This window comes from Mirounga angustirostris, unplaced genomic scaffold (genome assembly GCF_029215605.1).
Source record: "Mirounga angustirostris isolate CCGP_5_RB_7025 unplaced genomic scaffold, mMirAng1.0.hap1 SCAF_9, whole genome shotgun sequence".
Lineage (NCBI taxonomy): Eukaryota > Metazoa > Chordata > Mammalia > Carnivora > Phocidae > Mirounga > Mirounga angustirostris.
The window spans coordinates 122472841-122486418 of record NW_026991717.1 but is presented as its reverse complement, the minus strand read 5'-3'; the positions used below and the strand labels follow the sequence as shown (position 1 = coordinate 122486418).

The 13578-nt window shown below is 38.1% G+C and overlaps 1 protein-coding gene and 1 long non-coding RNA gene across 18 annotated transcripts in view; one reads left to right on the top strand and one right to left on the bottom strand.

Annotated features, from left to right (window-relative positions):
• CEP128 (centrosomal protein 128) overlaps nucleotides 1-1308 on the top strand; it is a 393611-nt gene extending 392303 nt beyond the window's left edge. For all 13 annotated transcript variants that reach the window (XM_064571430.1, XM_064571438.1, XM_064571431.1 and 10 more), the window contains one exon: nucleotides 186-1308. In XM_064571430.1, coding sequence (XP_064427500.1) covers nucleotides 186-313 — 128 coding nt within the window. In that variant the 3' untranslated portion in view covers nucleotides 314-1308. The remainder of the gene's footprint in view (nucleotides 1-185) is intronic.
• The window catches only part of LOC123861840 (uncharacterized), a 78864-nt gene that overhangs the window by 53315 nt on the left and 11971 nt on the right, over nucleotides 1-13578 (bottom strand). For 4 of the 5 annotated variants that reach the window (XR_010405289.1, XR_010405288.1, XR_010405290.1 and 1 more), the window contains exons 3-4: nucleotides 9585-9675; nucleotides 2196-2275 (exon numbers count right to left, since the gene is read on the bottom strand). This is a non-coding gene — a long non-coding RNA (uncharacterized LOC123861840). The remainder of the gene's footprint in view (nucleotides 1-2195; nucleotides 2276-9584; nucleotides 9676-13578) is intronic. The other variant, XR_006795139.2, reaches the window with a different exon arrangement.

Here is a 13578-nt window from a genome sequence, read left to right as displayed (position 1 = left end):
AATCCTATGAATAGATGTTTTCCAAAATACAGTAAACGTACTGCGTTTATTCCTACATTGAAGGTCTGTTAGTCCATGTAAAGTTTACAGAAGACTAGGTTAGATACAGTGATTACTTGCAATTTTGTCAGCCTGGGGGTTCTGTTCATCTCGGTTTATTTTTGTCTTTTCTCTCACCTTGCCAGCACTTACCAAAAGAGCAGTTACTCCAGATTCACCTTCAATCAAGGAAGATGCCACAAGTTTACCAATGGATGGAACAAGTCCACCGTCTAAGAAAGAGGACTATGAAAGCAATAAAAGCAAAATGTAATTCGTTGCTTTACATGAGTGTTTTACAAATGACAGCGTATCTGTCCCTGTTGCAGTTTGGCCCAGATTATTGCGCAGGCATATCCGCAGCTTCTGCGCTTCAGCATTGCCAAACACTGACTGAAAGAACAATATATTTGGTCTTTGGGAATGGTAGAAGTTAAATCAATTCAGGTAATATCAGCTCACGAATGGCAACTTACACCAGCAGAGAAAGAGAGATACTTTTCACTTTGCATTTTCATTCTTCAGGTGTGGTCAGTCACATTTTTCCAAACAAAATTTGGATTTGTAATTGGGAGTTTTTTTTACAAATGACTGGCTAAAAAGGAGGGCAACGAGTTCCCCTTGAGGTAGAAGTTGCCAGCACTTTAGATTCAGGGAGTGTTTATATACATTGATTTTTTAAAAAAGCTTTCTCCCTAATTCTCACATGCTATAACATGTCATGGAGATATGCATATATAACATTAGACAGTCCACTTTATAAACGCTCAGGATTGTTACACCCATCATCTCAGCAGTCTGTTACTACATGCAGTATCTTAAAATTTTATTTCCAATCATCCATTTTTAATAGCAATAAAGAATTTACAAGTGATACCTGAATTGTAGAACACTGTAAAGAATTCATAGCACAATTTATTTATTTATCTTTTTGTGGCCAAATATCTCACTGCAGTCACTTCAGTCGTATTCTGGACCGTCTTTCAGTTTACTCTGACCAAATGCACAGTTGCCAAACTCCTGTGTCATGAGATTTGCTCTGCAAGAGTTCTCCATATAATCTGGCGCTATATACTTTCTGCATCTCAGCCTTCCTCAACATCAAAGTGTTTTTAAGAACTTCTGCTTTTTACATGCTAATCTACCACTGGAGAAAGATTTCTGTTAAATGCTAACTAAGAATAAAGCATCCAGGAACTGAATCCCACTGGGCCATTAGGGAATGTTCTTCAGAGGGACAAGGGCAATAAAGCAATACCTTCCTAATTACCTTTTGTGTTTGTTAACGTATACTTGCTTGTTAGATTTCTCACATGCTGTAAAGATGCTTCTATTTCCACAACCCCATGTTTTACTCACTTACTATACTTGAATGTCCAGAAGAAACGGCACTCTTTGTCTCTGAACTTGAGTGCCAGTGCTCACTGCAGAAGACAGAGATCTTTGATCTCAAAAAATTACCTAACACAATCTACATAACCTCTGAGAGGACAGCCATGCATTTTATCATTTATCCATTACCGAAATCTTTTATTGAGTTCCTACTAGGAGCCAGTAGTTGTGCTAAGAAGGAAAACAGAGACACAAAACCAGCTGTGCATGACCCACAGTTTGTTTGGCATTAGGGATTCCATGGAAAAAGGAGTGATGTGTTCAGGCTAGCTGGAGAAATTCTGCATTAGACAACGTTAAACAGGTTTGGTTTGGTTTTGTCTAACCTCAGGACTTCAAGCTGTTAATGTGCTAATGAGCAATGTGGGGTTCAGTGGGAGTAACCCTTTTTGAAGGAGCGGTTCCCAGTCCCCGTACTTCTCAGAACCTCTGTCACACTGGAATAATATGGGGGTTAGTGAGAAATTAGGTCAGTATTTTCACTGATGCTTTAACCAACACTATACTATTTTATCTCCTTGGATCGAAATGACTAACTGGGGAGAAAATAAGGGAGAATAGTAACAGGTTTTATTTAAATCCTATGGATAAAAGTTAGTTAAATAGCTTTTCCCTTGATGTGTCAGGAGGAACTCCATGCAGTCCATTCTTTTCATTAGGAACTGATTTAAAACACTGTTCACACATCTGTGGCCATTAAAAAAAAAAAAAAATTACATCAGGCCAGTTAGGCCTGAAAGTTGAAGGTAACACAGATTATTTACCTGGCAAATCCTTGAAAACATATTAGCTGATGATTTTTATAACAGAATGGAGAGGGATCTCATGAAAGACCTTTTTGAATCTGGGAAAAAAAAAAAAAAGGCATTATATCATATTATTGAAGGCCCTGTGCTACTGTTGGATGAATGAAGGTGTCTGACTTTAAATATGGAACACACAAGAACTTCAAAGGCAAAGTCAACTTTTTGTGAGAAACAATTTTGTCAAAATTCCTTGGCCCTCTGTTTATATGGAATTAAATCCAAGGACCTGTCTTTTCTGAGGATTTTTCCTATCTCTTGCAGTCACCGTAAGCTCAAGTTGGAAATCAAAAGGAATGCTAAGGAAACACTAATAGCTTGATTTGTACATTTCAAAGCCAGCAACTGTTTTTCCTTCACTCACCCCTTTGGCAGGATAACTTGTGATATCAGCCCCATTTGAGTTGTGGCTGGTCAGCCATATTGCTTATAGTAATGGGACATTGGAAGGTATTAACCTTATTCTTGCAGTGAGCCTGGTCCAAGACTTAATTTGAGGATTGACCTTTTTGGTATAATAATTTTGATTCTTCTGGCCATCTTTCTCCCTAAACACACTAAACTTCCACTGAAGTTACTGAAGGCCACAGAGGGGAGAAACACAGCTGGGAGAAATCTGGCTGGATGTTTTTCCCATTGGCTAACATTATTATTTCCTTGACTAGTGTCTGATTTAAAGGTTGGAAACCAGTTGGTTATATAACATCTTATGCATCCAGTTTCCCAGAATCGATTACCAGCTTTTCTTATTGTTATAATTTACATATTTGTACTAAGAAAAGAGATAAAATCTGTAGCTTAACAAAACAGTACATGTAAGACATTTGGATTTAAAGGTTATGTGGGTTAAAAGTGCCTACCTACCTAGCTAAGAAAACAAGCCTATTTTTTTTTCCATTTTTATCCCTTCGAGTAAGGTAAATGCATTTTCCATTTTGAGGCTCTGGTCAATGGTATATATAGTGTATTTAGAGTCACAGTAATTGTTATTTTTTCTGTAATCTATATTGAACCTTATAGTTAAATAGCAAATATTTTTTAAATGGGACCCAATTCTTACATATAATTAGGTGGTATATTTACTTAGCAAACCCTTTTTTAGAAGGATTTAGGAATCTCAAATTGTTCTTCTCAGGATTTGTACTATAAACCCAACTCCATATCCCTATAATAGCCAAGAATAGGAGTGATCATTGAGTAAATTATTCCTTTTCTGAGATTCTTACATCCCTCTCCTCAAACTATCCCAGTATTTCCTCTCAATTTAATTTTAAGAAGAAAGAAAGAAAATTTGTGATTTTCATGACCTTCAAATGAGGAAGCTGCCCTCACAAAGGCATCTGGTTTTCTTGGATCAAAACTAAACCATGAACCGTAAGCTGGAAAGTAAATTTGGGAAAGTTTGTATATAAAGGCATTTCATGCACCAAAGTATGATATAAAAATAGTTACATCTTTCAACTTTTAAGTTCTCAAATGTTTAGCAATAAAAACATCAGCTTATCCCTATTTGAGAAAAGAAATTTAAACCATGAAAGATTCCATTTAGTTCCATTTCCGTACAAAACACGACACATCTAATTTAAGGCTAGGAGAAATGCTTACATCTAGAAACAGAACTGTAGATTCCAAGCCCCCAAACAAATTTCAGAGAAGTCTCCCTTGCTTTTGATTAGTAACAAAGTAAACCAATTTTTCTGCTCTGGTGAGACCAGGCCAGACAGACCTTCAAGTTCTAACCTCATCTGCCCCCAGCTTAGCGTCTCCTGCTTTGTCCACACCTAGGCCCACATCCTCCCTAAATCCAAACCCCACTCAGGTCACTCATAGCATTCACTAGATCAGCCCCAACCACTGGCCTTTGAAGTCTAATAACTACGACCTACAGTGAGGGGGGCAGACTGTCAGAGGCTTGTAGCACTTGCCTGTCTTTCGGGGCCAGCCAATTGCAAAAGGATTTAAATGGCAAGTGTCTTTGGCTGCCCATGGTGGAATATTTCTGTGGCTGGGTATCTTCTGTAACACAGTTTGACTCTGACATGGTACAAAGCCATGTGACAGTTGTGGATGAGAACTTGTTTCCTCGCTCTCTGCTGGAAAATACTGTATTTCTAAACTTAGCAGCAGGATAGTTCCCTTTCAGGAGGATAGTCAGAACAATATGTAATCCGATGACCTCCACCTTTCAAAAGGTAGAGTCTTGTACCAGTGAGCACAGAGGCGGGAACATGAAAAAAAAAAATGCTACCATACTCAAAAAAGAGCCATACCACACTCCTCGCCTGTAATTCGAACAATAACATTATGTTTTAAGTCACACAGTTGCCATTCCAGAATGAATGCCCTGTCTTTCTCAGACTGGCAGATGCTGGACATTCGTGCCCAGACTGTCTTCTGTCATCACTCCATAGATCCCCACGACTTGACATCCTTTCATACATTATTCTTTAGTAAAGCATTTTGACTAGCATTATTTAAATTTTTTAAAAAAGTTAAATTTACCCTTAAATATTGGAGCTCTGTGTCAGCTGTATACTCGACGGGATATAAAAGATCAGAATACTGGCTTGAAGCAATATTTTTTAAACAAAATTAGTGGATATTAACCTACCAACAGTTCAGATGTTATAATTTAAAAGTAAGAAAAGATCTTAATTTGAGGGAAAGGAGGAATATATTATATGCTCATTAGTCACTAATGGACGGTCTCCTTTTATTCTGACTTAATATTTTCTTAAAAGGTTTTTTTTTTTTAAAAAAAAAAAGGACAAGTCTAAATGTTACAGTATCAGGTTTTCTATCAAATTACAGTTTCCTTTTGTTTTTGCTTTTCTTACAAAGCCACCGGGAGTTCAAATGATTTTTAAAACACTTGGTCGACAAGGTGAAAATCTGTACTTCGAGATAGTGCATCTCCCTTTGTTCTTGACATACTCTATTTCAATTGGAAATATTTCCTCCAGGTGTCTCTCTCTCTCTCTCTCTCATTCTCTCATTTCTTTCTCTGCGATTCATAGTAATTTCCTCAAGGATCTTTGTAAGCAGCTTTATATCCTTCACTTGGGCCAGCCTGTGGACCAGAGTCCTACCTGCTTGTCCTGTGCCTATGTTTCAAGACATCAGGATAAATGGCAACCATAGAGTTAGTGAGATGAGTAATTAATCGATTTTTTTTTCCCTAGCGATGTAGGCTGGTCTGTTCACAAGGGGTGAAATCCTCCCTTTGGTAAAACAAGATTGTTTCTCTTCACCCTTGTGTGATGATTCACAGCTATTTTTTAGAGCAGTATTTGTTTATATGTACTGCATCTATCAGGAGAACCTATTTATGTCACCTTTTTACCTGAAAGCCGAAACAGCAGTTCCCAAAATGTGTGTCACGTTGCACATAGGATTTAAACTCTACGTTTCTAATATATCCCCTCTACAAGGTGGTGCTTGTGTTTGTTTCTCCCCCAGCCCTTGAAGCCAAGCATTATCAGATCATACTGCATAACTCGTATTCAGTGTTATCCCCAGGGTAGTGGTAATGCTAGTTTAAATTTCGTTTGTCCATTATTGCTGAACACTTAGCTGGAGAAGGGAATGAAGGATGGCAGGAGTTCTGTAAAATGATATGAGCACAGAGGAGGCTGGGTTGCCTTCAACAACACACATTTTAAACTGTTGACTTGAAAGAAAAAAGAACTGCGGTAGCACTGCATCCTTTATCTGATGCCGGGTCCTGGAAAGCGGCGTGGCGAGAAGTGCTGTGAACTTGCACACTGTTGAGTCCTCTTTCTGATGCAAGTCACACTAATCTTTAACGTTCTTTGTGGACTGCTCCCTAGCAGTTTGGATCCAGGTGGAAAGGGGCCTCCTTTCAGATGCTTTTCAGTCTGAGTGCCCTGTGCTTGTCTGTCATTTTGGATTTCCATTTTATTTATGCTATCATTAAGCCCACTGTGAGTGAAGATACAGGCTTGACTGATGGCTTCGCATTTTGAAAACTTCCCATCATTCTGAACCTCAAGCTGTCAGTTACCAGAAGTCAGGCAGCCATGGCAGTAAAACCATCTGATATGGTGGCTTTGGGACGTTGGGCAGTTTAGAAGAAATTTGGATAAACCTAGGGAGTTTTGCCTTTTTTTTTTTTTTATTCTGAGCTGAATAAAATAGATGCATCGGTTCTAACGAGGCACTTCCTGCCCAGAGTCACTGGGAGAGCAGCCTCCTCTCAACAGCTGCAAGCTTGAGAGACCTCATGCTGCTGGCCAAGGTTCATTCTGTGCTTTGACTAAGACCACAGCCAATAAAGCCAATGTGTACCGTGGAAAGAGTTTCCCATTTTTTCCATTGGAGAAGTCTTTTGTGAGGTTAGTTTGACTGTTGCAAAGTAACGGTGGTGGTCATTGCTCATTTTTTTATTTTAACTGCATGTAAACTTACTGATTAGATTCCATTGAGAACAAGTCCTAGTTTTCTGTAAGATAGGTATCCTTTTGTCCAGTATTCCTTAAACTCCCAGTTCTCAAAGTGCGGTTCCCAACCCAGCAGTGGCAGCAGCACGTGAGAGCTGGTTAACTACAGATTCTCAGGTCACCCCTAGACCTAGTGATTCAGAAACTCTGGGGGCAGGACCAGCAATGTGTTGTAACAAGTCTTGCAGGGGATTCTGATGAATGCTCAAGTTCAAGAGCCATGCCTTAAAGGTTCACTTGATTGTAGCTGCCTTTGAGCTTTAGTTCCTATCCCCAAACAAAACAATGTGGTTTCTTTTGCACATGATATACAAGGGTACCCTTTTAAAATTTGGTTTCCAGTATTCTGTATTCTTCCAGGTGTCCAAGCTATGACTCCAGTCCTCTGGGTCACCCAGGTGGAGGGCTTAAAGCAGCTTCCAAAGATACTTGATTTACCTACCACTCGAGGTTACTTCCCCACCCGCTCTGCCGGGCTGACTTCTATTAACCAGAACTCTTCACCCATTTATCAGGATCATCACGGAGGCATCCAAGTAAATCAGGACCTATAGGTGTACACCTCTCTCTGGCTTGGAATGCAGAACAGGTATTTGATTATCAAAACGGTGTGAACTTCTTTAGGGTTGAGTTCTGAACCTGCTTTTCCTTCCTCCCATGTGCTCGGAAGCAGCCTGAATTGGGACATTGGCTCTGTGTTCTCATTTCACGTGCAGTTTCGTTTTGTTCTATCTATTCCAGTAGCGCATAGTCATCCAGGCTGTGTTTCAGAATAACATCTCCAGACTCTGACACTGTCAGCTTAAGAAAGATTTTGGTTTGATGACCACTGAACAGTTAAGTCTCATCCACCTTTCCCTCATTGTCTCCAACTGCGATCAGGGATTTATTGCATCATTCCATCTCTTTGTCCTTGGAAGACTGATGATTAATGGCCATATATAATTTGTCTTGGCCTCTTATCTTACATGTTGTACCTCTCCCCCCATTATATGTGACTGATAATTTGAAATATTTGTTTGAAATTAAGTTGTTTCCACTTCTCATTTGTTTAGGAATGGACTAAATCGAAATCTACACAGAATTCTCCAATTCTAAAGTATCTTAACTAAATCTTTTCAAGAACTTCTCTCAGTTTCTGAACAATTAATTTAAATATTAGACTATGTCATAACATTAAAGTAAGTGTGTTTTCCTGGAAAGGTACTTATTTATTGAGCAACTACAGTAATGTAATAGACTCCATTCAGAGTCTTTGCTAAGCCCCCACCCCAGCCAATTGCAGCCCGTTACAGCAATTGATGTACAATTCTTACATAAATAGCAATATCAAGTAAATTGAGCAAACAGCTTAACCCTTCAAACTGTGTTTAAAATAACCCCAGTTGTTTTATGGTTTGGGATTTGTACCAACTAGTTATATAAATAATTTAAAAACAAAAAAAGCCTACGTAAGTATACAAATGCTGTTTATTACACCTTTTGTGATCTGCTTTAGAAAAATTTTCCACTGTTGAACAGGGACTATGCCAACCACATACTTACATTCATAAGTTACTTCGCACTGGTGGCCTTCCACCCAAGAAATTATTTCCATTAATTCAAATGTCTATCCAAAAGTCTTCTCTATGTATCACCAGTCTTAATCTTGTAATTTTTAAGAATTTAAATATAATTTCTTTATTTGATGCACTGATAAATTTTATTAGCTGAATGTATATGTTTAAATATACAAATACTTCATAATTCCTAGTTACCAATTATAATAGTTAATAATACACCATTTGAAATTGATGACAACTAAACCTACATACTAACCCAGACTTGCATATGCTGAACTTTCATTACCCATCAACATTTTGCTATTTATTGCTCTTCTCAGAAAAGGGAATGAAATTGAACTTTTAAAAAGTAGGTAAAAAGTTATATGTATTTAGATGATATCAAATAATACAGGCAGACAGCCAAGACCCTTACATTATCCTCAATCTCTTTTGAGTGTAAGCACTAAAGGTGAAGGGTCAGTTTGGACAGAGCCATACAACCCCAAAATGATCCTTCTTGTTTTAATATTTTGCTTTTGGGCAACCTTTACTTTCCAGAAACAAGGATCTTATGTATATGTAGAAATTTACCATTTGTTGGGCGCTACATGAAGATGAGATCAGATTCTCAAAACCGTTACCGAAGATGGGCTGAGCTTCTCGTAGACTGATCTCATGTGAGAACAATCCCGTTCTGGCTCCAGAGATCCAGATGTCCAACTGAACAGCTGCCATGCTCTGTCTGCAGTAACCCCGAGATCACTGCTTTTGAGTTGTGACCATATGTGTTACGCGTTTCTTATCCTGACGCCCATGATTGAGGTCAGATGTTCTCTACCCTTAATTTTACTCTTTGGGACTCTTTATATTTCTCAGTGGGATGTACAGTCGCAGACACTGGTACCACTGAGCAGCTAGAATAAAACTTGCCCATGCCGTGTTCATACAAGTAGATGTTCAGCCTAAATTTTCATTACCCTTAAATATTTAGTGTTTATTGCTCTTCTCAGAGAGTGATTACAAGTGAACTGGAAACAAAATAGGCATATACAGGAGAGTAAGTTAACATCTTCCAGGTCTCTAACCGCCCCCCACCAGGCCCCAAGTTGCAGATTGAAAGCATGGATGCAAAAGAATCTTGTTTTGCCCTTCCGCATGTGCAATCAACACATTTGAAACTTACCAACTTTCCTAATGTGACCTTAACTGAAGCTCATCAAAGTGGCAACTACCTGACTGAAATCCATGCTTATTTTGATACTGATCTCAACACCCCAACCTTATACAATTGCTTGATCGATTTTACAAAGGCAACATTGTCTTTTACCAATAGAATAATTACTTACCTTTTGCTGGTAGCATCAGGAGAGCGAATTCCCAAGTTACCCATAACTTGTGGGAAGAGCCATTTGGAAATGTTTGGAATCCAGGTAGGATCTGGGAAGATCAGACCAAAGTAAATCACCACTTTAATATTGGCAGTTCATTTTTCTAATTATTAGACAAAAGTCTGTCTAGCATCCAAAAAAATGTATGTGATTGGAACCAAGATTTAGTTTTTTTTTGTTATTTTGATATCATCATAGATTGAACATCTTGATTCTTTAAATCAATATGGATCCAGAATCAGAATCTTTGAAAGCTACATGGAAAATTGTCCAATCAACCAGTGGTCCCCAGAAAGCATCTTTATTTTATGTAGTATGTATAAATGCTATCAATATAACTATATTTCTAAATTGCAAGATGCCTTACTAGGTAGTAAGCTCTTTGAAAAAAGACACCGTGCTTTGCTTAGCATAGGAGCTAGCATAGTGCAAGTGTTCAAAATGTATTCACTAACCACCCTACACTCTCCATCATCTTTCTCTACACTAAGCAAAAGGTGTTTATTAACATCGTGATAGCCAGATTTACAGTGTCTTTCAGCACTTAACAGACCAGTTGCCTGATTGTATTCATGAAAATTCAAATCACGGTGTTGTTCTTGGAATTTCTGCCTAAGGGTTTCAACCATGCTTTCGGTGCTTTGAATGGCATGAAAACCACACTGATCAGATAACGTCAGTATGTCACCAATATTAGTGACTAATTTACTGAGCATGAAATGTGCTGATTTCCCATAATGGACATCAGTAAAGTATCTGTGTTACCATTGCGTGCACCATCTCCCTTGTGTTTGTGTACGTGTGCTCTTGAGGGCCGAGTCTGTGTTGGACATCATATTTGTGGATTTTTATAGAGATTCCTGTCATCACCACATAGTTCATCAGGACTTTTCCACCAGATGGTTTATATGGAACAAACTCCCTGAGATTGTGATGTTGGTCCCTTAAATCCCAAATTGATTTTATAACAGAATTTTACGGAAATAGACACATATGATGAATGAACATGAGTTGCTCCATCATTGTTGACTTTTCAATCATCTTCAGAGAGTGGGACTTCACCCTTTATACAATATGGCAAGTAAATCTTTGCTGGACCTTATAAGTCTGACAATATCCAGCTAACTTGTGGCTTATTGTGGTTTCCCTGCCTATTCAGTTCCACCAGCATTCTTTTATTTCTGGACATTTGGCCTGAGAAACTTGCTTAGTTCGGATGCCAGTTTCTTGTCAGTTGGCAATTTATTTGCTGACTTGGGCTAAGCGTCTGCTATAAAAATCACTTAGAATTGTGTACTTCCACCCTTCTTTGTCTTTCCTTTAGTACTTCCTTTCCACATTGCCATTGCAACCCTTCCTATGAAAATGATGTTTGGCACATTTTGAAGTTTAGGTAGAAAAGTTTGAGATTCCCAAGATCTAGCATCTTTAGCTGTTATGTTATGTTTATAATAAGGCAATTTTTCTGGGGTGCCTGGGTGGCTCAGTCAGTTAAGCATCTGCCTTCAGCTCGGATCATGATCTCTGGGTTCCGGAATCAAGCCTCGAGTTGGGCTCCCTGATCAGTGGGGAGCCTGCTTCTCCTCCTCCCTCTGTCCCTCCCCCTGCTTGTGCTTTCTCCCTCCCGCTCTCTCTCGCTCAAATAAATAACATCTTTTAGAAAAATAATGCAATATTTCTGAAGCAGTGGATAATGTGCTTTTCACATTATAACTGTCTTTTATAACTCACATTAACAAAGCTTCCTAGGCTCCATGATAAAGGTTCATACTATGATATAGCTAGATGGTACAGTTTTTTTTTAGTATATGTACCTTCATACTACCTCATCCATGGCAGCCAGATAAGAAATAGTGCTGTTAATGATAAATTTCTGGTGTAAGCACAATGAAAGAAATTGTAAGCCTTTGGACTTCACAATACTGATGCTGGTATAACTAAGAAAATGCATATCACGCTGCGTGGTTCTAAACAACACAAACACTGAAATAGTCAAGAGCCATCTCCTTCTACCTCTATAAAAGGACATCAGTAGTAGCTGACATATCTCAGTGACTACTGTCCTGAAGCCATCTACTATGCTGAACATAGGAAAAGGCAACACCAATCAATGACTATCAAAAACCCACCTCTCTAATGAGTGCTACGAAATACACAAGGAAAGGAGGATTCCTGCTATTCTTGTTATTTGGTACTCTAAATATTTGTTGAATGAATGTAATCTAATAACAACAACAAAAAAGTTTAAAATCCCTTTAATTCCTCTCTGCATGAAGAAAAACACCACCTTCTTTTTAAAAGGCTGTTTTCCCCCCGAAGACAGTATTTAGATTTTGTTCTCATTTGACAGCATACAGCAGTACCAGAATTTTGGTCAGGTTTTAAAAATAGAAGCTCCTAGAGATAAACTCTGTTTTCTACTAGAGAATATTATTATTTATTGTATCTTCCCAAAGAATTTTAAGAATCACCTTAATATTCTTTTTAGGTTTAGATGCTAAAGTAGGAATTGGAATATTTAAAATGAACTAGAATTTACATGCATCTAAATGGATACATTTAAAACTGTGGTGTCCCAGTTGGCTGTTCTACATGCTATAAGGGGAGGAGTGTTGGATCCAGGAGAATCCCGGCTGCTTGTGCTGCTAATTGCCTGTATGACGTTGAGCCTATCATTTCACCTCTGAAGTCTCTTAACTGTTAACCGAGGAAGTTGGACTAAATGGTCTCCTAAGTGGCTTTCCATCTCTGACCATGTTTGAAGCTACAATTGAAATGTACGATGAATTTCTTCATGGGATTAAAAATAGATAGTATGTAGTCTGAATATCTACCTCAAGGCTGAGTCTAAGATCTACCAAACCATCTTTGAATTATAAACCTTGTTTGTCAATGATATATTCATAATAACCATTTTATAAAATCACTTCCCTTGCATAACCCATCTTTGTCCTTTTTCCATATTATGGGTTTTTTGTTTTGTTTTGTTTTGTTTTGCTTAAAATGGTGTAGGATTAGAATCCCACCTCCACCACTAATTTACTAGCTGTATGATTTGAGATAATTTACTGAGGAGTTCTGAGCTCATTGACCTCATCTGCACAATACAACTTACTGCATTATTTACTTTAAAAGAGCTGTTAAGAGACTTATAAGTAATGGCACATGAAAAGTGCCAAGCTCAGAAAATGGCATGTGGTGGTTCTCTGTACATTTCTTTCTTTACTATCTAGGCCTGAGCCCCTTCATCTATACAGGTCTGTCTACCCTGAACCCTGCGATGCTTATCTCCATTGATTAACAGCAATGGATCACCGCAAATATAAAACAGTGACAAAGCTAATTATACTCTAGATAATACACTTATTCTGTTAGGTGGTATTAATTCACCAACTATTTGCCGAGTGCCAGTTTGGATATATATATATAATATATATGTTATATACATAAGTTTGTAAATATTTTTATATATTCTTATATATTATGTATATAGTATACATATATATACGCATACATCACACAGTTGACCCTTGAACAGCATGACTTTGAACACAGATCCACTTACCTTGGATTTTTTAAATAAATACAGTACAGTACTGTAAATGTATTTTCTCTTTCTCTTCCTTATGCTTTTCTTTTTTTTTTTTTTAAGATTTTATTTATTTATTTGACAGAGAATGAGAGAGAGAGAACACATGAGAGGGGATAGGGTCAGAGGACGAAGCAGACTCCCCGCCGAGCAGGGAGCCCGACGCGGGACTCGATCCTGGGACTCCAGGATCATGACCTGAGCCGAAGGCAGTCGCTTAACCAACTGAGCCACCCAGGCACCCCCCTTATGATTTTCTTAATAACATTTTCTTTCCTCCAGCTTACCTTAGTGTAAGAATACAGTATATGAATTATATAACATACAAAATATGTGTCAATTGACTGTTTATATTATCAGGCT